The sequence below is a fragment of the Pantherophis guttatus genome, chromosome 2, assembly GCF_059756535.1.
Source record: "Pantherophis guttatus breed Tessera chromosome 2, ASM5975653v1, whole genome shotgun sequence".
Taxonomy (NCBI): Eukaryota; Metazoa; Chordata; class Lepidosauria; order Squamata; family Colubridae; genus Pantherophis; species Pantherophis guttatus.
Genome location: NC_142064.1, coordinates 127,709,053 through 127,731,312, shown reverse-complemented (window position 1 = coordinate 127,731,312; position 22,260 = coordinate 127,709,053). Strand labels below are relative to the sequence as shown.

General features: G+C 40.3%; 1 protein-coding gene across 3 annotated transcripts in view; it reads right to left on the bottom strand.

Annotated features, from left to right (window-relative positions):
• Positions 1 to 22,260, bottom strand: part of LRP1 (LDL receptor related protein 1) — a 336,417-nt gene that overhangs the window by 64,831 nt on the left and 249,326 nt on the right. For all 3 annotated transcript variants that reach the window (XM_034419253.3, XM_034419254.3, XM_034419255.3), the window contains 11 exons: positions 21,390 to 21,521; positions 20,036 to 20,170; positions 19,795 to 19,924; positions 19,348 to 19,474; positions 18,515 to 18,666; positions 17,966 to 18,090; positions 17,441 to 17,812; positions 7,686 to 7,875; positions 2,874 to 3,078; positions 1,748 to 1,940; positions 250 to 375 (listed from right to left, as the gene is read on the bottom strand). In XM_034419253.3, the coding sequence (XP_034275144.2) occupies positions 250 to 375; positions 1,748 to 1,940; positions 2,874 to 3,078; positions 7,686 to 7,875; positions 17,441 to 17,812; positions 17,966 to 18,090; positions 18,515 to 18,666; positions 19,348 to 19,474; positions 19,795 to 19,924; positions 20,036 to 20,170; positions 21,390 to 21,521 (1,887 nt within the window). The remainder of the gene's footprint in view (positions 1 to 249; positions 376 to 1,747; positions 1,941 to 2,873; positions 3,079 to 7,685; positions 7,876 to 17,440; positions 17,813 to 17,965; positions 18,091 to 18,514; positions 18,667 to 19,347; positions 19,475 to 19,794; positions 19,925 to 20,035; positions 20,171 to 21,389; positions 21,522 to 22,260) is intronic.

Here is a 22,260-nt window from a genome sequence, read left to right as displayed (position 1 = left end):
GAATACTCACAGCACTGCCCTCTACTCATTCTGGGATAATTGCTGCATGGTACATGTGCTTTAGGACAAAATACGGTTTATGAATTTCCCCTGTTGTCCCCAGGCCCAAAGAGGCTTTGAAGTCCAAACCCTGGATGAGTAGATCTCTTAATTCTGTGCCTAGTAGATGAGTGTATTTCATAGGAACTATCGTCCAAATTCACATGCTTTTATTCCATTCATGTTTCATTATCCAGTGTGGATACTTACCTCTGCAGGTAAGGTCCTCCTGAAGAGTTCTGCCTCCCCGGCAAGAGCATGTGACTTCTCCATTGGCTGAGAGGAGGCACAGATCCTGGCAACCACCATTGTTTATTCTGCACAGAGATAGCTCACCTAAGTGGAAGAAAACCAGAGTAAGGAGAACGAAACCCATAAAAAAATGGGGTTGGAGATATAGATTGGAACTATCTAAAAGTGACGATAAAAGGTTGGTTGACAGGGCATTTAATGGAGTTTTCGGGTATTTTTGTTTGAAAACCACATCAACAAATACCTGAACCACACAATCTATTTTCAAAACTGAGTCAAACTTTTTTTTTTTTCTGGGAAAAGCTGAAAGCTAATCATACTTCTTTCCACTTGTCTCACTATGTGTCTTCTGGATGTGAAAAGCCTACAAGGTTAAAGCCCTAAGCTTTAGTGGAGTTTGTGATTAAGCTGAGCATCAACTATCCACGATATGCACCACTGATGAATGACCTATCTAGGTCAGAAAATTAAACTCTTACAGAGCCACAATCAGTGTCAGAAATGATGTAATTCACCTGATACTGCAGAATGTGAAAAAGCAACAGAACAACAAGTTGTTTCAGGCTGTATTACCCTACATTGATCTTACCATCTTGGCATGGGAGTGTTTCTTTTACACAACAAAAATCAACCTATATATTTTTTTATCTGTCTACAATGCAGCAAGTAGTATAGAAACATTTAACAATGTTTGCGATTTCTCAGTGCTCAGACTGGAGTTTTCATGCTGAGAAATAATTACCAACTATTGATAGAAAGGAGTAAGGGAAAAGGTTGAAAGGAAAATAGTAAGGGGGAAATGTGGTTTGCTTATTTTATGAGGGCTGATTTTAGAGACAAAACGTTGTGCAAGAGAGACATTTGGGTAAAACAGTTCAAATCCTGTATCATGCTGTCCGAGGCCAAAGATAAGCAATGTTTGGGAAACACTCAAATGAAAATAAGCCAAATACCAAGTGAAGTATTTCCCCCCAAAAAAGAGAGAGCAAGATTATCACTGCTAATATAGTGTAAATGGATAATAAAATAAGCTGCGCAGGAACATTCCAAAAGACCTAAGACAGGGGTGAAATGCTCCTGGATCGGACCAGACTGCTTGGTCCAGTAGCGAGCTTGGCCAGTGGTTCAGCGATCCGGTAGCGATGGCAGAGCAAAGCTCCGCCCACCCGCCCAGGTGTCATTACTTCCTGGTTTTAACCGCGCGCACAGGAGCAAGCGAAGCGAGAGCACGTGCACTTCCAAACCGGTAAGGAAAGTAAGTAGATTTCACCCCTGACCTAAGAGTTCTCCCCTCAGGGCCAGCAAAAAAAAGGAAGAGTTGCCTCTGAACTCATTGCTGCAGTGCTGATTCAAAGATGTTGAGAGAAGTGTAATATAACCTTATGAGGAATGCCCACTCCTTCCCCATGGCAGGCTGTCACCCGCTCTCTCCCCAAGGATAAGTGGTTCTTCTTACAGCTGTTGGTGTCATTGGCCACAGCAATGATGCCCATAGGTTGCTGGGGGATGTCAATACGTAGGTGTTTCATGCCAGAGCCCACATATTTGTTGGCACGCTGCACAGCACGACGCACCCAGTCTGTCCAGAAGATATTGTCACCGTAGACAGCCAAACCGAAGGGGTGCACTGGCTCTGCCTTCAGGATCACCTGTTGGATATTATCAAGGAAGAAGCAGGTTGTCAATAGCCAGATATTATCATCATACTAGTATTAAGCACCTTGCTTCTGTGCATTAATGGGCAATGGCTTCTTGCCAAGCATTTTCTCTTAATCTTTCTTTTTTCCCCCCTTACTCAGTATTCCATAAATAATAAGGGGACCACCTGCTGCCTTCCAGAAGTAATTGCAATGAATTTAACTGCAACTTCTTCTTGAGATATTGGAATGGAGCATCTACCGGACAGATCTAAAAGGAAGATGCTTGTAATCTTCACAGAATCACCATGGTGCAGTAATTACAGCACTGGATAAAAACATGGTACTGCAGACTTAAGGCTCTACTTCCACTCAGCTCTGAGCTCTTGGCCCAGTGACTTCCCCCTCAGCCTTATCTCCACCATGCTGTTGCTATGACAATAAATTTGAGCAAGAGATTAAATACACAGACTTTTTCAGGACCTGATCGAGAGATGCAAAACATTAATTCAGGTAAGCAGCTATGGAAAATAGGTGAAAAAAAGAAAAGAAAATGCATATAGCTTGTGGGAGTGTGCTAGAGCTGACCACATAAGCTCTCTGAAAACTAATCCTTTATTCCTGAGGTTCCTAGGAGGAACTGTAGCAATATACAATAACTTCATGTCTGACAAACGTATTAGCAGTGTATCCTCTTTATCAAATCGAAAAATAGGATGGGCATACATGTCAAGGTCAAAAGGCAAGATTTCACTAAGGCTTTATTCTCTTCTCGTTTTCCATATATGCTGGAACTAAATTCCCAGAATTATTAGTCGCCATGTTGGCCAAGAATTCTGGGACCGATAGCACCAACATATCCAGAGGATATTATACCAGGGAGACCTGCTTTACAGGCTTTCGGAGGGGGGGAGGAAGCACAGTTGATAGAATTATGGAACATACGTATCGTTTGGAGCCATCGTATTCACATCGCTCTATCTTGTCCAGGGTGGCATCAGAAAAGTAGATTTTCTCTGCCTTGTGGTCAATGGCCAGACCGTTGGGTGTGCGGATATCTTTGTCAATGATGGTGATCATGTTGGCACCTATCAGCGTAGCTCGCATGATGCTGGGGTGTTGTTCATTCCAGTTGGTCCAGAACATCAGGCTGGAAGAGAGAAGAAAACAAATTACAGAGGGAAAGTGCTACGTAAGTTGAAAGAGGAAAAGCCATCGCCCTGGGCAGAGGGAGGTGGTTTCTCCTGGATCTCCAGTTGCTGGTATATTCCCTGCATCCTTTTTAGAGAAGGAGGATCTGGCTATGGCAATATATAATGCTACAGCACAACTAATTTAGGCTTCACTGCTGTAATCAGCTTCATATACTCTGAGCAATATTTAGAATCTGATCCCAAACCATGACAGATAGGCTTATGAAGGCAGAGATTATACTTTTTAAAAAATTTTACTGCAGAGTCGGCTGTTAACTTATATTCACTCAGTTTTAAGGTGCCCTGGTGGCATAGTGATTAAAATGCTGTATTGCAGGCTAACTCTGCCTACAGTCAGGAGTTCAATCCTGAGGGGGCTCAAGGTTAACTCAGCCTCTAATCCTGATCAGTAAAATGAGGACCCAGATTGTTGGGGGCCAATATGCTGATGTTGTAAACATCAAGAGTCCTGCAAAGAACTATGGAGCAGTATATAAGTCTAAGTGCTATTGCTATTACTATTTAAACAATGATGGTGGCCTTTAAAGTTCATGGCCTGAAACGCATTCAGTGAGCTAGTTCAGATATATGATTTACCCTGTTTCCCGCAAAATAAGACATCCCCTGATAATAAGCCCAATCGGGCTTTTGAGCACATGGCAATAAGGCCAAGCGCTTATTTAAGGGTTCAAACAAAATATAAGACAGGGTCTTATTTTCAGGGAAACATGGCAGTGACAGACACAGGCCTCAAATTAATGTATCCCATTCCTATACCCCCTTTAGCACAGCTATAAAGGGGAAATTGTAAATATTCCCTTTGAAGTTTAGCTAATTGTTTTATTACATTCAAATCTGAACTATGATTCATCTTAAATTATATTGTCTGAGCAAACCAGTAAGTTATAATTTGACGATGGTTTGTTTTCAGTAATGCATAATCCAAAGTAGCCACAATTTATCCAAGTGTACGATGCTAAGCAGAAATGAAATATTTTCTATTTCATCTGGAGACCCACGGAGAAAGGAATGCATATGCTGAAGGATTGCTTAGATAACACTGTTCATGGCTAAATCCAAACATATTTCATGCCTTAAGCTTATCAAAGCAAGACTAATTCAGGAGCTTTTTATCCATACAAGTGTGGAACAGAATAGATAACCTCTCTTTAGTGACAACTTTTATTTGAAAAATTAAGGAGTTTAATTTTTTTTTTTTTAAAGAACGGCATAAGACTTGGGGAATATATTTAACACGGTGGTTGGTTTACAATGCTGTTAAGGTGCTCATTTTTCTTTGAATGGATTCAGGTCATTTTAAGGCTGTCCACTGATGTGAAATCCTTACAGGAAAGTAGTATGAAGAACATGTCTTTTTCCTTTTTCGTAGGCTTCTATGTGCATATTCTTTCTAGCCAGGTTTTACCTACGTAAACTCAGTTGTTATGGAGCCTAAGTTGTGTGAAATCTCATTCATCATCTTTTAGGCTTCTTTTCTCTCTGTTGACAAACTGCAACTCTCTGTTGCTCTCTGGGAGGCTCAGATAGCTATTTCTGCCTATTTATGGCTTCGTCAGTGAGCCACACCCACTTCTCAGAAACTCCCCCTGTAAAGGTACAATGTGTCTTTTTCCTTTTTCGTAGGCTTCTATGTGCATATTCTTTCTAGCCAGGTTTTACCTACGTAAACTCAGTTGTTATGGAGCCTAAGTTGTGTGAAATCTCATTCATCATCTTTTAGGCTTCTTTTCTCTCTGTTGACAAACTGCAACTCTCTGTTGCTCTCTGGGAGGCTCAGATAGCTATTTCTGCCTATTTATGGCTTCGTCAGTGAGCCACACCCACTTCTCAGAAACTCCCCCTGTAAAGGTACAATGTGTCTTTTTCCTTTTTCGTAGGCTTCTATGTGCATATTCTTTCTAGCCAGGTTTTACCTACGTAAACTCAGTTGTTATGGAGCCTAAGTTGTGTGAAATCTCATTCATCATCTTTTAGGCTTCTTTTCTCTCTGTTGACAAACTGCAACTCTCTGTTGCTCTCTGGGAGGCTCAGATAGCTATTTCTGCCTATTTATGGCTTCGTCAGTGAGCCACACCCACTTCTCAGAAACTCCCCCTGTAAAGGTACAATGTGTCTTTTTCCTTTTTCGTAGGCTTCTATGTGCATATTCTTTCTAGCCAGGTTTTACCTACGTAAACTCAGTTGTTATGGAGCCTAAGTTGTGTGAAATCTCATTCATCATCTTTTAGGCTTCTTTTCTCTCTGTTGACAAACTGCAACTCTCTGTTGCTCTCTGGGAGGCTCAGATAGCTATTTCTGCCTATTTATGGCTTCGTCAGTGAGCCACACCCACTTCTCAGAAACTCCCCCTGTAAAGGTACAATGTGTCTTTTTCTTGTACCTTTACAGGGGGAGTTTCTGAGAAGTGGGTGTGGCTCACTGACGAAGCCATAAATAGGCAGAAATAGCTATCTGAGCCTCCCAGAGAGCAACAGAGAGTTGCAGTTTGTCAACAGAGAGAAAAGAAGCCTAAAAGATGATGAATGAGATTTCACACAACTTAGGCTCCATAACAACTGAGTTTACGTAGGTAAAACCTGGCTAGAAAGAATATGCACATAGAAGCCTACGAAAAAGGAAAAAGACACATTGTACCTTTACAGGGGGAGTTTCTGAGAAGTGGGTGTGGCTCACTGACGAAGCCATAAATAGGCAGAAATAGCTATCTGAGCCTCCCAGAGAGCAACAGAGAGTTGCAGTTTGTCAACAGAGAGAAAAGAAGCCTAAAAGATGATGAATGAGATTTCACACAACTTAGGCTCCATAACAACTGAGTTTACGTAGGTAAAACCTGGCTAGAAAGAATATGCACATAGAAGCCTACGAAAAAGGAAAAAGACACATTGTACCTTTACAGGGGGAGTTTCTGAGAAGTGGGTGTGGCTCACTGACGAAGCCATAAATAGGCAGAAATAGCTATCTGAGCCTCCCAGAGAGCAACAGAGAGTTGCAGTTTGTCAACAGAGAGAAAAGAAGCCTAAAAGATGATGAATGAGATTTCACACAACTTAGGCTCCATAACAACTGAGTTTACGTAGGTAAAACCTGGCTAGAAAGAATATGCACATAGAAGCCTACGAAAAAGGAAAAAGACACATTGTACCTTTACAGGGGGAGTTTCTGAGAAGTGGGTGTGGCTCACTGACGAAGCCATAAATAGGCAGAAATAGCTATCTGAGCCTCCCAGAGAGCAACAGAGAGTTGCAGTTTGTCAACAGAGAGAAAAGAAGCCTAAAAGATGATGAATGAGATTTCACACAACTTAGGCTCCATAACAACTGAGTTTACGTAGGTAAAACCTGGCTAGAAAGAATATGCACATAGAAGCCTACGAAAAAGGAAAAAGACACATTGTACCTTTACAGGGGGAGTTTCTGAGAAGTGGGTGTGGCTCACTGACGAAGCCATAAATAGGCAGAAATAGCTATCTGAGCCTCCCAGAGAGCAACAGAGAGTTGCAGTTTGTCAACAGAGAGAAAAGAAGCCTAAAAGATGATGAATGAGATTTCACACAACTTAGGCTCCATAACAACTGAGTTTACGTAGGTAAAACCTGGCTAGAAAGAATATGCACATAGAAGCCTACGAAAAAGGAAAAAGACACATTGTACCTTTACAGGGGGAGTTTCTGAGAAGTGGGTGTGGCTCACTGACGAAGCCATAAATAGGCAGAAATAGCTATCTGAGCCTCCCAGAGAGCAACAGAGAGTTGCAGTTTGTCAACAGAGAGAAAAGAAGCCTAAAAGATGATGAATGAGATTTCACACAACTTAGGCTCCATAACAACTGAGTTTACGTAGGTAAAACCTGGCTAGAAAGAATATGCACATAGAAGCCTACGAAAAAGGAAAAAGACACATTGTACCTTTACAGGGGGAGTTTCTGAGAAGTGGGTGTGGCTCACTGACGAAGCCATAAATAGGCAGAAATAGCTATCTGAGCCTCCCAGAGAGCAACAGAGAGTTGCAGTTTGTCAACAGAGAGAAAAGAAGCCTAAAAGATGATGAATGAGATTTCACACAACTTAGGCTCCATAACAACTGAGTTTACGTAGGTAAAACCTGGCTAGAAAGAATATGCACATAGAAGCCTACGAAAAAGGAAAAAGACACATTGTACCTTTACAGGGGGAGTTTCTGAGAAGTGGGTGTGGCTCACTGACGAAGCCATAAATAGGCAGAAATAGCTATCTGAGCCTCCCAGAGAGCAACAGAGAGTTGCAGTTTGTCAACAGAGAGAAAAGAAGCCTAAAAGATGATGAATGAGATTTCACACAACTTAGGCTCCATAACAACTGAGTTTACGTAGGTAAAACCTGGCTAGAAAGAATATGCATATATATATATATATATATATATATATATATATATATATATATATATATATATATATATATATATATATATATATAATCAAATGAACAAGGAAATGAATGAGTGTATGAATGAGCCCCACTGATTCTGAGGTGTTGTTTTTCAGTCACTCACGGGATACTGGAACTTACTTCTGGCATTCATCCAGCACAAAGGCTCGAGGATGGTCATCTCCGGACATGGTGATCACAGTTTCTCTTTCAAAAGCTCCCACACGTGTCTGGTTCACAGTATGCCGTGTAATGGTAGAAGTAGTGTAGCTTGTCCAGTATAAGGCGTCCCAGCCTCGGTGATAAGCCAATCCCTCAACAGAACCAACATCTGTTAAAGGGAAAATGGGATGTGTTTGTTATTTAGTATGTCCAGTTCCCAATTCTCATTTCTTCATTCTTGTTCTGAGCCATTCCTCGTTATTCTGAGCCCCTTTCTTATTTTGTTCTGATATTGCCTCACAGTCCACATCACTTTTCCCCAGTACAACTGACCCAACAAAACAGAAAACATCTGAAATGAACTACAGGTAATCTTTGACTTACAACGGTTCATTTAGTAACCGTTTGAAGTTACAGCAGCACTGGAAAAAAGTAATCTATGACCATTTTTCACACTTATGACGGTTGCAACATCCTCACGGTCACGTAATTTACATTTGGGTGCTTGACAACTGCCTCACATTTATGACAGTTGCAGTGTCCTGGAGTCAAGTGATCCCCTTTTGCGACCTTCTGACACACAAAGTCAATGGGGAAACCAGATTCACTTAACAGCCATGTTACTAATTTAACAACAGCAGTGATTCGCTTAACAAAGCTGGCAAGAAAAATCGTAAAATGGGGCAAAACACATTTAACAAATTTCTCGCTTAACAACATAAATATTGGGCTCAGTTGTGGTTGTAAGTTGTACACTACCTGTATCTGTATTGTCTGCTACCATGAAAGCTACCCTACCTAATTTCAACAAATGGGAAGCATGATCTCCCATTTCCCTGCTGCTTGGTTCAAAAACCTGGTTTAGTTTGACAAAACTAATTCATCATGAGAAACCTATGCCATTCTAATTATATGCCTGTGAGTCCTCAGAGAGGATTCTGATTATTTGTTGCTGCTTCTTTCTGTCTTTCATCTAAAATAAATGTGGGGGTTGAAATACATCATAGATTTATATCTGTTTTCCCCTCATTCTTCAAACGTAGCAGAGAAAATAAACCTATCTTGATAAGCAATTTTCAATGCATCTCAAAATGTAGACCACAGAATATCCCAAATTTATAACAGGATAGATTCCAGAGATATTGGATGAAGGAGGGAAGTGTGGCAAAAACTAGCTAGTTTTATCTCCTTGTTAACAATTTAGAGAGCCCACTGCACTGATTAATAAACACATAAAGAAATATGTATGTATCTTTTATATACATCTTATACTGTATATGTATTTTACAAGAAAATGCGTAGTGGTCTTCACACTATAGACAACATATAACAAGAGGTTGAATATATGACATTATTCTGGGGCTTAGTCAATCTTTAAAACAAATTCTGGCCACTTTAATATGGCTTTTGTTCTGACAATTTACTTACTAAATCAGCTGCCACAAACAGAACTTGACAACTTGCCTTTTATTGATTTACCAAAATTTTTTAGCACAAATAAATTATTGATCTTATCTGAAATTTGAAAATTGCCATGAATTTCTTAGTGCCTCAGTTTCTTAACTGAGCACTTTAATTTGTATCAAAGCAAGGAGAGCCCCCCCTCTCCCCCCCCCCCCCCAATTTAGCTCTGGTAATTGAAAAATGCCTCAAGAAAAGGATTGTGTAACTGCTAGGCCTTTTCCTTGTATTATTGTAGTCAAAGGCCTTATGGGGATGGCTACTTCACCATGCAATACCTGTACCTCTCTCCACATTTCACAGATGCCCTAAGCTGGCCATGCATCCTTAACCAAAGTGTACCCACCATATCCCTTCAAACCACAGCACTGGCCCAGTTAACACACTGCTTCTCAATTCAAGGCCAAATGACTCTGTAGTAATGGTCTTTGAGAGCTGTATGCAACAAAATTTCATTTTAATGTATGCTGATTAAGGTACATTCAAAATGACAATAAAGTTATTCTAAGTCACTCCTATTAACTGATTGACCCCCAAATCTAATTTAGGGGCCAAAAATCTTACTACCTTTCATTATAGTTGGAACAGTTTTTGGGACCCCTACAGTGGCCCATATTACACCACTGCTCCGCAAGCTGCACTGGCTGCCAGTTTGCTTTGAGTGCAATTCAAGGTGTTGGTTGTTACCTTTAAAGCCCTGCATGGCATGGGGCCAAGTTATTTGGAAAACCGTCTCAACCCCACTGAGACTGGCCCAGTGGTGAAATCCAATTTTTTTTTATTACCGGTTCTGTGGGCGGGGCTTGGTGGGCGGGGCAAGGGAAGGATACTGCAAGATCTCCATTCCCACCCCATTCCAGGGGAAGGATACTGCAAAATCCCCATTCCCTCCCCACTCCTGGGGGAAGGATATTGCAAAATCCCCATTCCCTCCCCACTCTGGGGACAGCCAGAGGTGGTATTTGCCGGTTCTCCAAACTGCTCAAAATTTCTGCTACCAGTTCTTCAGAACCTGTCAGAACCTGCTGGATTTCACCCCTGGACTGGCCCATCCCACATGTGCCAGCTTGCCCTTTGGAAATCTTGCCCTCTTGAGGTAAGATTGGCTTCCACCCTTCTGACCTTCTGCAAAAGCCTGAAGACCTGGCTCTGCCGGACAGCTTTGGGCCTCAAGAGGGGATCATCACACTGGAGGCGATTGATGAATTAAAAGGCAATCTGAGTTTCCCTCTCATGCATCCTGTTGCCCCATCTTTGAACTATAATTTTATTTTGATTCTGGTTTCTATTTTAATTGTTTTAGAAATATTTGATCTTTTGTGGTTTTAATGCTTTTAATGGTGTCAGCCGTTCCGAGTCACTTTGAAATGAGGTGGGTGGCAAGTAAATCTAACAAACAAACATGGATGGGGAACCTGTGGCCATCTAGCTGTTGCTGAAAGTCAGTGTCCTAGCAGGTCAGAATGGCAAAAGATGACAGAGGTGCTGTAGTTCACCCATATCTGGAAATAAATTCATCCTCCATGTTTCCTTTCACTGGACCGACTGATTAATGGTGGAGAAACAACACTTGGACAAGTCACTTGGCAGTTTCCCATCTAGGAATGCCGATATCTGGGCATCACAACCTTCCTCCCTCAAGTTAATAAACAGAAAGAAACTAATTGGTTCATCTCCGAATGAAATGAATCTATCATCTCCTGGTAGGCCCCAAGCCACTGTTTGAAAAAGCAAATGAGACACGCTGGGTACGAGCTTGATTTCCTTCCTTGCCAGCAGCCAACAAATGCCCACGAGCAGAAAAGGGTTTAAAATCTCATTAAAATCATTGCTATAATTTATACATACAACTCAATACGCAAGAAAAGAAGAGGGATTCCTTTCGCTGGAAGCAGAACAGGACAACCATATGAAAGAAACATGAGAAATCAACAAAAAAAAAATAAGGAAAATATGACCATGCCTTTCTCAGCACATTCCTAAAATTGTGTTACATGCATGAGCTGCTAGAAACAACATGTGGCTCTAAATTTTGATACCTCACAGAAACCTCTTAGAACTAATCTGTCGGCAGTGTTCATATTTAGTAATCCACTTGCCTGATAGGGAGCTGGGTCACTCTGTGCTTGTATCCAGGAAGGTGAAGAAACACCCAAAGAATTATCCAAAGATAATTCTTGAAAGCACCTAGCAACCACTTAATGCAACACACAGTAGGGGGTTCCCAAACCTTTCATCATCACATCTTTTTAGTTTTTAGAAACTTTTACGCCTCCTATTTCCTTACTCACTTTTAATTAAAAAAAAAAATCAACTCATAATTACAATTTAAAATAAACTTGACCTACATTTTTATTTCTAATGAAACTAAGCGCAAATAGTTTTGCATGTAACAAGGATTTAATGAAAATATAATTTCATTCCGTTACTAAGCTTGATTTTTTCTTTTTTTAGTAATGTTAAAAAAGCTTTATCTGTGGTATGCAGAAGAAAAAGGAAGAACAATGCATACCAGTTCTTGCCTAGTTTTCAATTAAATTGGAAAATACTTCGCCTAAAATTCCCCCAAGCTTGAACTTCTGAAATTATCTTTTCCACTTGAACTATGTTTTATATTGAATGCTTGTTGTTGCAATACCTCTGGCTGTGAATTGACATTACTGGTTGGCCTGAGTACTATTAATTTATGAATAATATTGCCAGAAAGGTTTTCTGGGAAACAGCAGATGAATTAATGTGCAAGGCAGTCTGTGTGAAGCCCAATTTTGTTCTTTAAATCCTCCCTATAATGTTCAGGAATAGGAAAATGTTGGAAAAGATTAAAAATGAACATTCTCTGCTTATATTCAACCTTACTGTTTTTCTGTAAACATGTCAGAGGTGGTATTCAGCAGGTTCTGACCAGTTCTGGAGAACCGGTAGTGGAAATTTTGAGTAGTTCAGAGAACTGGCAAATACCACCTCTGACTGGCCCCACCCCCATCTATTCTCTGCCTCCCGAGTCCCAGCTGATCAGAAGGAAATAGGGATTTTGCAGTAACCTTCCCTTGGAATGGGGAGGAAATGGAGATTTTACAGTATCCTTCTCCTGGAGTGGGCTGGGAATGGAGATTTTACAGTATCCTTCCCCTGGCACGCCCACCAAGCCATGCCACGCCCACCAAGCCATGCCCACAGAACCGGTAGTAAAAAAAGGTTTGAATCCCACCACTGAAACACGTATATGGCAAAAAGATCTGCAAAGTCTTGTATTAACAAAAATTTACAAATAGCAATAGTACTTAGACTTATATACCGCTTCACAGTGCTTTTTTACAGAATAAGCATATTGCCCCCATCAATCCGAGTCCTCATTTACCGACCTCAGAAGGATGCCAAAGTTGTCAAATCACATAAATTATAAAGTTTTTAGCACCAAATGCCTGCCTGGGTATGAAGCAGTAAACTGTCATTACTGGGTTGTTGTTTTTTTCTTTCACCTATTTAACAAATTCAGCTTGAGCATAGTATGCTACCCATGATACACTTTTTAAATAGATTTGCTGAATGTTCTCTAAAGCCAGATCTCACGTCTAGTCTAACACTATCCTTATAGACATATATAACTTACATTGCTTGAAAGTGGCTTGGGCTTCCCTCCCAAATTCCCCATACCATCTGAAATGGTAATCTGACTTGTTAGGCATACAAAGGAAATTTGGAATTTTCCAATAAGAACAGGATTGCTATTTAAGATTGAGAATCTCAAGAATGGGAGGCTCTGACACATTCCTCAAACATTCATTTGGTTGAATCCTTTCAGCAGACTATCAGTCTAGGAGTGGTAAGGGAAAGTTTTGATTTCTAATTCCTTATAGAATTTGAACTCAAATCAGAAAAATATATTTATTGCTTAATTTATTCTGCTTCTCAACCATCCTTTCTTTATTCTTGTTCTGAGACACTCAACTCATTTTTCTGAGCCTCTTTCTTATCTTTTCTGATATTGTCTTCAGGCTAGTAACCACAATCAATCAAATCAGATTTTGAGTGCTTTCCCCCCCAGTACAATTGATCTAACAAAGCAGAGGTTTGCCTAGTGAGATCTTTTGCTTTGGTATGTATTTTATTAGGGATTCAACCCTGAAGAGTAGTTCCACCAAGACTTATTATCTACCTGGTATCCATCCTGAGGGCAAACTCCCAAAGAATCTGGCATAATTGCACAACATAGAATTAATCCTAATACTCCAATGATTGTTTTCTATGCCCACAGCTATTCTATTCCTTTCCCTGAATTGCTCTTTATATACAGAAAATGCTTGTTTTTTTAATTTTTTTGTGTTGAACTTCCTAGTCTTCCCAAGAATCTCGTTCAGAATTCCCTGGGGATCAGGTACCGTATTTTTTGGACTATAAGACGCACCAGTGTATAAGATGCACCAAGATTTCGACGAGGTAAGCAAGGAAAAAAAAGTTTTTGCCCTCCCTGGTCCCCAGGAGCACTCTGCAGGCCTCCCAAAGCCTTTGCGTGCCCTGTTTTTGTGAAAAATGGGCCCATTTTTCACAAAAACGGGACGAGAGGGGCGGAGCTTTGTGAGGTTGGAAATGGCTGTATTCAGTGTATAAGACACACCAACATTTCCACCCTCTTTTGGGGGGGGGGGAGTGTGTCTTATACTCCGAAAAGTATGGTAGTTCATTCCACAATCATTGGGTCTGGAATCATGTCTGAGCAATAAAAGCAGATGCTGTGTCCAAGAACCGCCTCAAACTGGGAAAGCCTTGTCCCAGGATAATGTCATAAAGCAATTCAGAGGTCATCCTACCCACAGAAAAAGGCTTGTTCCTCCCCCTACTCTCTCCCCATCTTCCACTGGGACCTTAGTTATAGTCATAGCCCTGGATTTACCATGAGTCCCTAAAATACACATCTGTTTTCTTGAGAGACGTACTTTGGGAAAATAAAATTACATTGGACTAAAATACAGATGCATCTGTATCAAGAAGGGCTCTTAGTGCTTGGCCTTTGACAACTGCAGTTACCAATTGTAGTTTAATTGCAGAAGCAAAGTATCAACCCCCTAATATTGAGCTAAGGGACATTGCCTAATCTGCTATCCTCCTATATGACAGTGGAATTTAATAATTTTTTTAAAAAAAAACCTTCAATTTTACGGAAAGGTTTTCCCATTTAGGCCTCATATAGACATTTTAGCTCAGGAAGAATCTAAGCCATATTGTACCATTGTCTAGCATTGAAATAGGATTCTGCTTTCTCCCATAGACTATGGAACAAATGTTGTGTGCTGGTAATTGAAATTAATAGAGCCATAGATACATAACTATAAGAGTTCACTTAGAAGTTTGTAACTACTAGCAGAGCTATATATTAATAGCTTTAGGAGGAACTAATAAATATTAAACAGGGAAAGTGGGAATTGGGAGCAAGTATTCATGTTCAGAACTTCTGTATGTTAACACTTTTACAATAATTTCATTATGAAAATTACATCTTACAATTCAGACCTTTGCTATGGTTTTTAAATTACTGGTGAAGAGCTTACTCTTCTCCACCTCTATTTTATGCTTTGAAAAGGTCTGGGAAACTAAACTGTCATATATACATATTGTATGACTTTGAAGGGCCGTCCTAATACTGATTTTGGAAAGCCTGTTATAGATAACAATTGTATCATCATCATCATCATATTTTATATAATTACATAAAGATGCATACTATAAACTAATTTTTGGTTGTTGCTTCTTCTCTGCATATTATATTCTAATTTGCCTCTTTGATTACATATGGAAGAGAGCAGTGGTGAAATCCAAATTTTTTTACTACTGGTTCTGTGGGCATGGCATGGCTTGGTGGGCATGGCTTGATAGGTGTGACAGGGAAAGGATACTGCAAAATCCCCATCCCCTCCCCACTCCTGGGGGAAGGATATTGCAAAATCTCCATTCCCACCCCACTCTGGGGCCAGCCAGAGATGATATTTGCCGGTTCTCCAAACTACTCAAAATTTCCGCTACCGGTTCTCCAGAACCTGTCAGAATTTGCTGGATTTCACCCCAGGAAGAGAATTACTTTATAAAGTCCCCCCTACTTCTACAGCCATTGACTTCATAGAGTTTGGAAAGGCAAACAGAAGAACAGAACCAAAAAAAACCCCATGTTTGATGAATATGAATGGAATCCTTTTCTGTTCAAATGCAGGAAGTTAGGAATCAGTGTATTGTCTGAATGCTGAAAAGCTTTTCCTTGCAAAAGAGCCCAAGTTATCTTATTGTCAGCTCAGTGTCTGTTCTAAAGATGAAACCAGATGTTACAAATGAAAGAACTGTTATGGGACATTAAATACTTTTCTGGTACCTTTCTCTGCTCAGGCCAAAGCAAAACATAGCACTGCATGATAACAACATGTCATACATTGTGTTATAACAAATGTCATCTGGAGGAGATATGGAGTGGAGATAATTCTATGCCTCTTGTAGTATTTAAGTGTTCCTGGAGACAAGAAAGTATCGCTATACCGGTTCATTCTTTTCCCTAATGGAAAATTATTTGGCAACACATAGTCAAGAGCAGCCTGATTTATAACAGCTGTCAAAATCCCCCAAAAGTATAAATATGCTTTCTTCCCTCCTAAAAGACTAAAACATCAAGAGATAGGAGGTTTCACCACTCAGCTCCTTCTCCAGGTAATAACTGTTCCCTGTGGGGGTGAGGGGGACTTTAGAAGAAGGTAACATTTTATTCACACATTCCATTGTTTTTGAAAATGTTGCAGTGGTTTCTATGGTGATAGACACCGCACATTTTTAGAAGAGAACGTTTAAGGAATTTTTGCATATTAAGTAAGAAATCAGAATGTAATCCACATAATGAGTTAAAGGATGTGTATACCTTCTCTTCAACTTCCAGGTCAAAGTATCTAGATCTGCGTATCATCCACTAATTTAATTCAGATGAGAATAAAATCAAAACGGTTGTCAAAAGGGCAGAATTAAAGAAACGTTTAATTCAACAGACTAGTCTGCAGCCTATTGTTAGTGATAAACACCAGAGGAGGAAAACAAAAGTTATTTTATGGCTGAGACAAATTACAGGTGTACTGTATACTTCAACCTTGATATATGGATTATTTTTTCTGCATTTTGAACAAATCATTAAGACAGATCAGCTAGGATAATGATACAAATACAGCCAAAACAAACTGTGGCCATGTTTTTGCCTCATGAAATGTCCCTGACAGTGGAGTGATGTAATCCATTTACAGTTGTACACTAGAGTCTTCATTAACAACACACTACATTCCAAAAGTACTAGATAGGTTGCGTTTCAGGAAGGACAAAACTGGGAATATATTTGTTTAGGCCACAACAAAACCCACAGGAATCCTGGGGTGATTTTATAAGGCAGCTAAGGCAAGGCTAATGAGAGTTGCCATTTCTCTCCCCTTTCTCCTAAACAGCTGCCAGAGTGGAATATTCCACTGGCCCACTAACCCGTTCTTTTCAGTTCTTTCTTTCCCTCCCCTTAACTACATCACTGCTAGTGTCCCTAAATTGCATCCCCACTGGCCCAATTCCCAGATTTTCCCTGATCTGCTGTTTTCTTAGCTTTTCCTGTTCTTCTCTTACCCCCAAAACACGAATCTCATTGTGGTCTTTATCCAAAACAAAACAGCCATGTGTCACTCCATATCTACCCCAAACATACATATTTTCTTTGGACATTAATTATCTGAGATCAGCTGTTCCATATACGGACCACTTCATTCATCCTACTCTCTTCCTATGGCTGAATTGCAGCAGCTTCTCCCTCCTGTTAGTGAATCGATCTGGAGGATGCACCAATTTTGGTGAAGCCCAAAGTGAACAGAAGCTGGACAGAAATTCCATCAATCAGAAGGAAAGTTGCACAACTATATTCTCAAATACACCTATTTCAGGAAACATTCCAACTACTGAAAGAAAATCTAGTGAGATAGCCTTTATAAATTATCGTGAATGCAGAGACTTATAATAGTGATTTAATATCCTGGAATTTTGGCTTTTAATAAAAGTGATCTGCTGCAATGCCACAGCACTGGAAATATGAGGCTCCCTAATCCTGCGGATCCCGCAACCCACACGAAAATAATCTTCCCCTGTAATTGCTGTTCTGAGAGTTTCTCTTTGTAATGACACATTTATTTCTGGAGCTTTCCTCCAATCGGATTGCCGCTTTGGTGGAAGCAGCCAGAAAACAAAAAGGGTGGGAGGGAACATCCAAAATAACTTACTTTCAACTATAGTCCTTCTCCCAGTTCCATCATCATTGATTTGCTGGATGTTGCCAAAGTGAATGTCACTGTAGAAGATGCGGTTGCTGCCCTTGCTGCCATAGCGATAATCAAAGGCCAAGGCAATGACGTTTTTCATGTGCTCACTGTCTTCAAATGGCTTAATGGGCGCGTTGAGATTGTTTTCATCGGATAAGTGGATACTTTTGAGAATGGTCCGTTCCGAATAGAGCAGGTACCCGTCGTAGTCACGGCAGCTTACACTGTCCTCTGAGAGCATTCCGTGGGCACAGGCACACGTCCGCTGACCTCCTCCTCGATACAGACACAATTGCTGACAGTCACCGTTGTTCAGCGCGCACACATTGGTACCTGTAGAAAAGGGATACAAGAAAAATTAGCCAGCATTAGGTTGGTTTACAGCCTGTTTCTACGTCTCAGGTGGTTTTAACTCGGGTAACAAATTCCACCTTCATTGCCCATACTGCCACTCAATCCCTTGTGTGTGCAGGATTCTCCACATACCCTTTTGCCTGGCTCTGTTGAAGACCTTGATGTCCTTCAGCTGCACTCCTATTCCTGTGCGTAGAGACACAATTTCTGATGCATTGTCCTTGCTGCCCCTCTTAATGGATCCATTTGCATGAGTCCTAGAAGGAGGTAGAGTTAAGCATGCAACTATGAGATATTCGACTCTACCAGCATAGCTCTTACATAGCAAAACACAATGAGGAAACTATTGTTTACAACACTGTGACACAAATCTTCAGTTCATACACATGCTTAAACGGGCATGCATTCTGATATATTACTTATTTTACACACAAATATTATGCATAATCCATCCACACTTCACCTCAATTAACAGATCTAAAACTGGACACATGCACACATGTATATCTGTAAAATTCAGCATATTTCCCCTTCAAAAGACCAAATAGGTTTGCATGGAAGGGGTTTGAGAAAGATGTAACAATATAAATCTGTAATGAACTTAGTTCTATCTGAACATGGAAGAAATGCAGTTGCTGGCAAAACACTTCCAGACATGAGTCACAGCACTGAGATACAAACCTGTCACTCCAGTAGACATAATCCTCAAAGACAGATACCGAGAACATATCCATGTTGTTACTGGATAGGACAACCTCCCTCTTATCACCGGTCTCTAGGTCTATGCGTTCAATCTTATCTGTCCGGGCATCACACCAGTAAAGTTTCCCATCCTAAAAAGAGACCCAGATGACAATCCATCTTGCAAATTATATAACATAACTGAGGATACCAAAGTGAATGTAAAATGCAGGCAATCAGTTCCCAACCATTTATCATTTCCCCTAAGCTCAAATCATATCCCAGCAAGGAAATAAATGGACATATGAACTGCTGCTACTCCAGTGGGATGGAGATTGTTTAAAGCCATGAAAGATCGGAAGTTGAGGGAGAACTGAACAGGACTCCAACTCAGCAGGTGACATTACTAGGTTCCTTTTCTTAACACAAACAAGTGCTTGGCAATAGTGGGGAATATCTGTATCTCAGATGTAGGATGAGAGTAAAGGTTCATTCTCCGAGTTTGTGGGTTGGTTTCCGAACATTTCATTACCAGGCCAGATAACACCTTCAGCAACAAACAAATTTGTTCAACAAACAAATGCTTTGAACAAAATAGGATTTTGCTGGATTGCAGAATTGCAGAATTATCATGTATGAATTTTAACTTACCACGACGCTGAATTATGTTTCTGCGTTAAAGCACATAATCCTATTTATTTGCGGTTATTCTAAGGGTACAATGGGGCAAGGCATTCCTAAGGTGCTAAATGTGCCACTCATTTCTCAACTATGATTTTTGGTTGTACAGACAGGCATCATTGTGTCTAACGCCCACAGCTTCAGGACCTTACTTCATAATCAACAGAAATCCCGTTGGGCCAGCTGATGCTGGTGTTGATGAGGACCACGCGCTCTGTTCCATCCAGCCGAGAACGTTCAATGCGAGGGTATTGGCCCCACTCTGTCCAAAAAAGGTATCTGAAAGAGTGGACACAGACAGCCCCAGAACAGTTAACATATCATGTATTCAGCCACAATTGCCACTAGTTTGCAACGTTTAATGGTAGCAAAAAAAAAAAGGAATAAAGCAAAAAGTCAAACTAATATCCATGCAAGATCTAGGAATAGCCTTTTCCAATTGGATGGCCTTTAAAGCAGTGGGATGACTATTCCCAAAACTGGGAGTCTTGTCTTTCTCTACCTCCAATATAATCATCGTTCAAATGCCTCAAAATGCTCCCAACCTGTTTCTATTATGGCCAGTCTAAGAAATTGTGCTCAATGTAAAGGAATCTTACCCTTTCTCTGGGTGTACCGTAATGGCACGTGGCTTATCCAATCCTTGTGAAATCACTACATAGCGGAATGAACCATTGAGCCTGGCGACTTCAATGACATCAAAGCCCTGGTCTGTCCAATAGATGTTTCCTGGAGGGAAAGAGATACAAGGTTGGGACTTAATGGATTACTCCTTCCTTTGTTTCTCGTGAGAAGGAAGGTTTCCTTCCCACACTCAGTTGCTCATCTACGCAGCCACACCTGCAATCCAGTCCACGGCAATCCCTTCCACTCGGCCAATGCCGTTGGTCACGACATCCTCTCGCCAAGTCTGGTCCCGTTTGGCTCGGCTGATTGTGCTCATACCCATGTCCACCCAATAGATTGTGTCATTATCTGAAGGAGAGAAAAATACATATGGGAGATTGAAAGAGGAGGTTTGGTGGGATTCTATGCAATGAGCAACTATTATTTGAGTCACCTGATAATCCCCTAAATCAGTTCTTGGGTTCCCCAAATCCATTTCTTTTCAGCACCTGACAGTACATTCAAATCAGTACAAACAGAGTAGCAGCATTCTTGGGCCGCTTATACCTTTAGCCACAGAGACCATAAAAAAAACATCTTGAGAAAAGTGCACAATCCCAGGCTTGAAGTTAATCTTTAATTCTACCGTTAAATTCTGGTACAATGTACACTGATAATTTATCTAACTAGCTGCAGTATTAATTAATATTATGCATATCATTCTAAGAATACTTTGGAGCATGAGACACACTTAATAACTAATCTTTGCTTAATACACGGTTCTTCATAAGTATACCGTAGTTGTTTGAAGGCTAAGATTTTGTCCTCATCAAGAAACAAATCTCTCAAAATAATTCTTTTTCTTTTTGCATACATTTACCATTTTAGTAAAATGCACTAAATCTCTTTTGTTCAATATGTGTTCGTCCCTGAATTAAAGCAAACGAAGCACAGAGTTTGTTCACATCTGTTTTTGTCATTACTTTGGAAATGTACTGTGTAATAGCAAACTGACTTCTGGGTAGTGATTCAGAAAAGATTTCAAGTAGAAGCTCAAAGCTGAATTCTAAAAAAATGGCTAGTGAAGGAAGGGCATTAAGTTAATCTTGACCTGTTTGTGCCCATATCAACTGTTTCTTCTCCTCTAAGGAAATCGGTTTCCATCTTCAACCATAATTTAGGATTGGCTTCAAGACTGTGCCGGTTTTGGTTTACCTCTTAAATATAAATAACTTGTTTGGTTACCGAAGACATTTTTAATCAGAGATGAGATGAATTATGGTGATCTCCGATTTCCTCACATGAGTTTTGTGGCTTGATTTTTCTCTAATGAGGATACAGAATACATTGTATACTCTGATACCTCAAACCTATACTCTGTTCTTGTTGTTTTGGCAACCCATCAAATTAACCATCATCTCTTCACAGAAAATCAAGACTAAGACTTGCAATTAGCCCAATTTCCACATCAGCTCTAATGTCTTCCATCAATACAGCTTCTTTATCCTTCTTCAGAGGGCTGTTCCTTTATCCTTCTCAAACTGAGAGTCCCAAGAGGGCTAACCCATTGCAGGTATTTGCTACCTACCAGCATGGAAATCAATGCCGACAGCCAGTGACGTCCCAGAGACTGGCACTAGTGCATCAGATTTGTCATTGGGGTCCAATGGGATGCCACGGATGCCCTCATGTACCGAGTAGAGGAGGAAAGAGCCAACACCTGCTTGGAAAAAGGAAACAGTCACAAGCTTAACAAGTTTATCAAAAGGATAGAGGTACAAGGAAATATGTATAGAATGGAAACCTTTAAATGCAAATAGTCTGTTTCTATTCTGACCATCTGATCTCAAAACAATTTCAATCCACAGAGCTGGCCTAAAAGCCTGCCAGGAGAATTCCAGACTAAAACAATTCTTCCCTAACTTGGATCTGTCCAAGTTGTTTTGCTCTGTAACTCCCTGAGTTCCTGCCAATAGGCTGGAAAAAAGTGAAATAGGCAATGTTTCATTAATGAGAACAATCCTTAACAACAGCTGGGGTTGTGAGAAGACAACCCACACAAATTTTTATTACAATCAAGAAGCGACCAAGGGATCAAGGCCTGTTTCAAGCTTCTTGAATATAGCATTTGTTTTTCAGACTTTCAGGGTCTGCTTTCTTCTACTGTCTGGTAGAGAAATTATTTTCAATCTGCTATGATTTTTCATCCTATCTTAAAGCTGTGGGGTTAGCAAAAGCTAATCTTCTTAGAGATTTATTGAAATCTCCAAGAAGCAAAATTAATGCTCTGAGTTTTGTAGAATTTAAGTATTTTATTTTCCCCCTTACTTGTACCGTTTGTCCTCCACTTCCCCATAAAACAATTGGCCCAGTATTGCAATGAAAGCAAACCTTCATTTTTACAATTTTAGCTGTGATCTATGTGAATGTATAGAACGTATGTGACATGTGAACAGAAC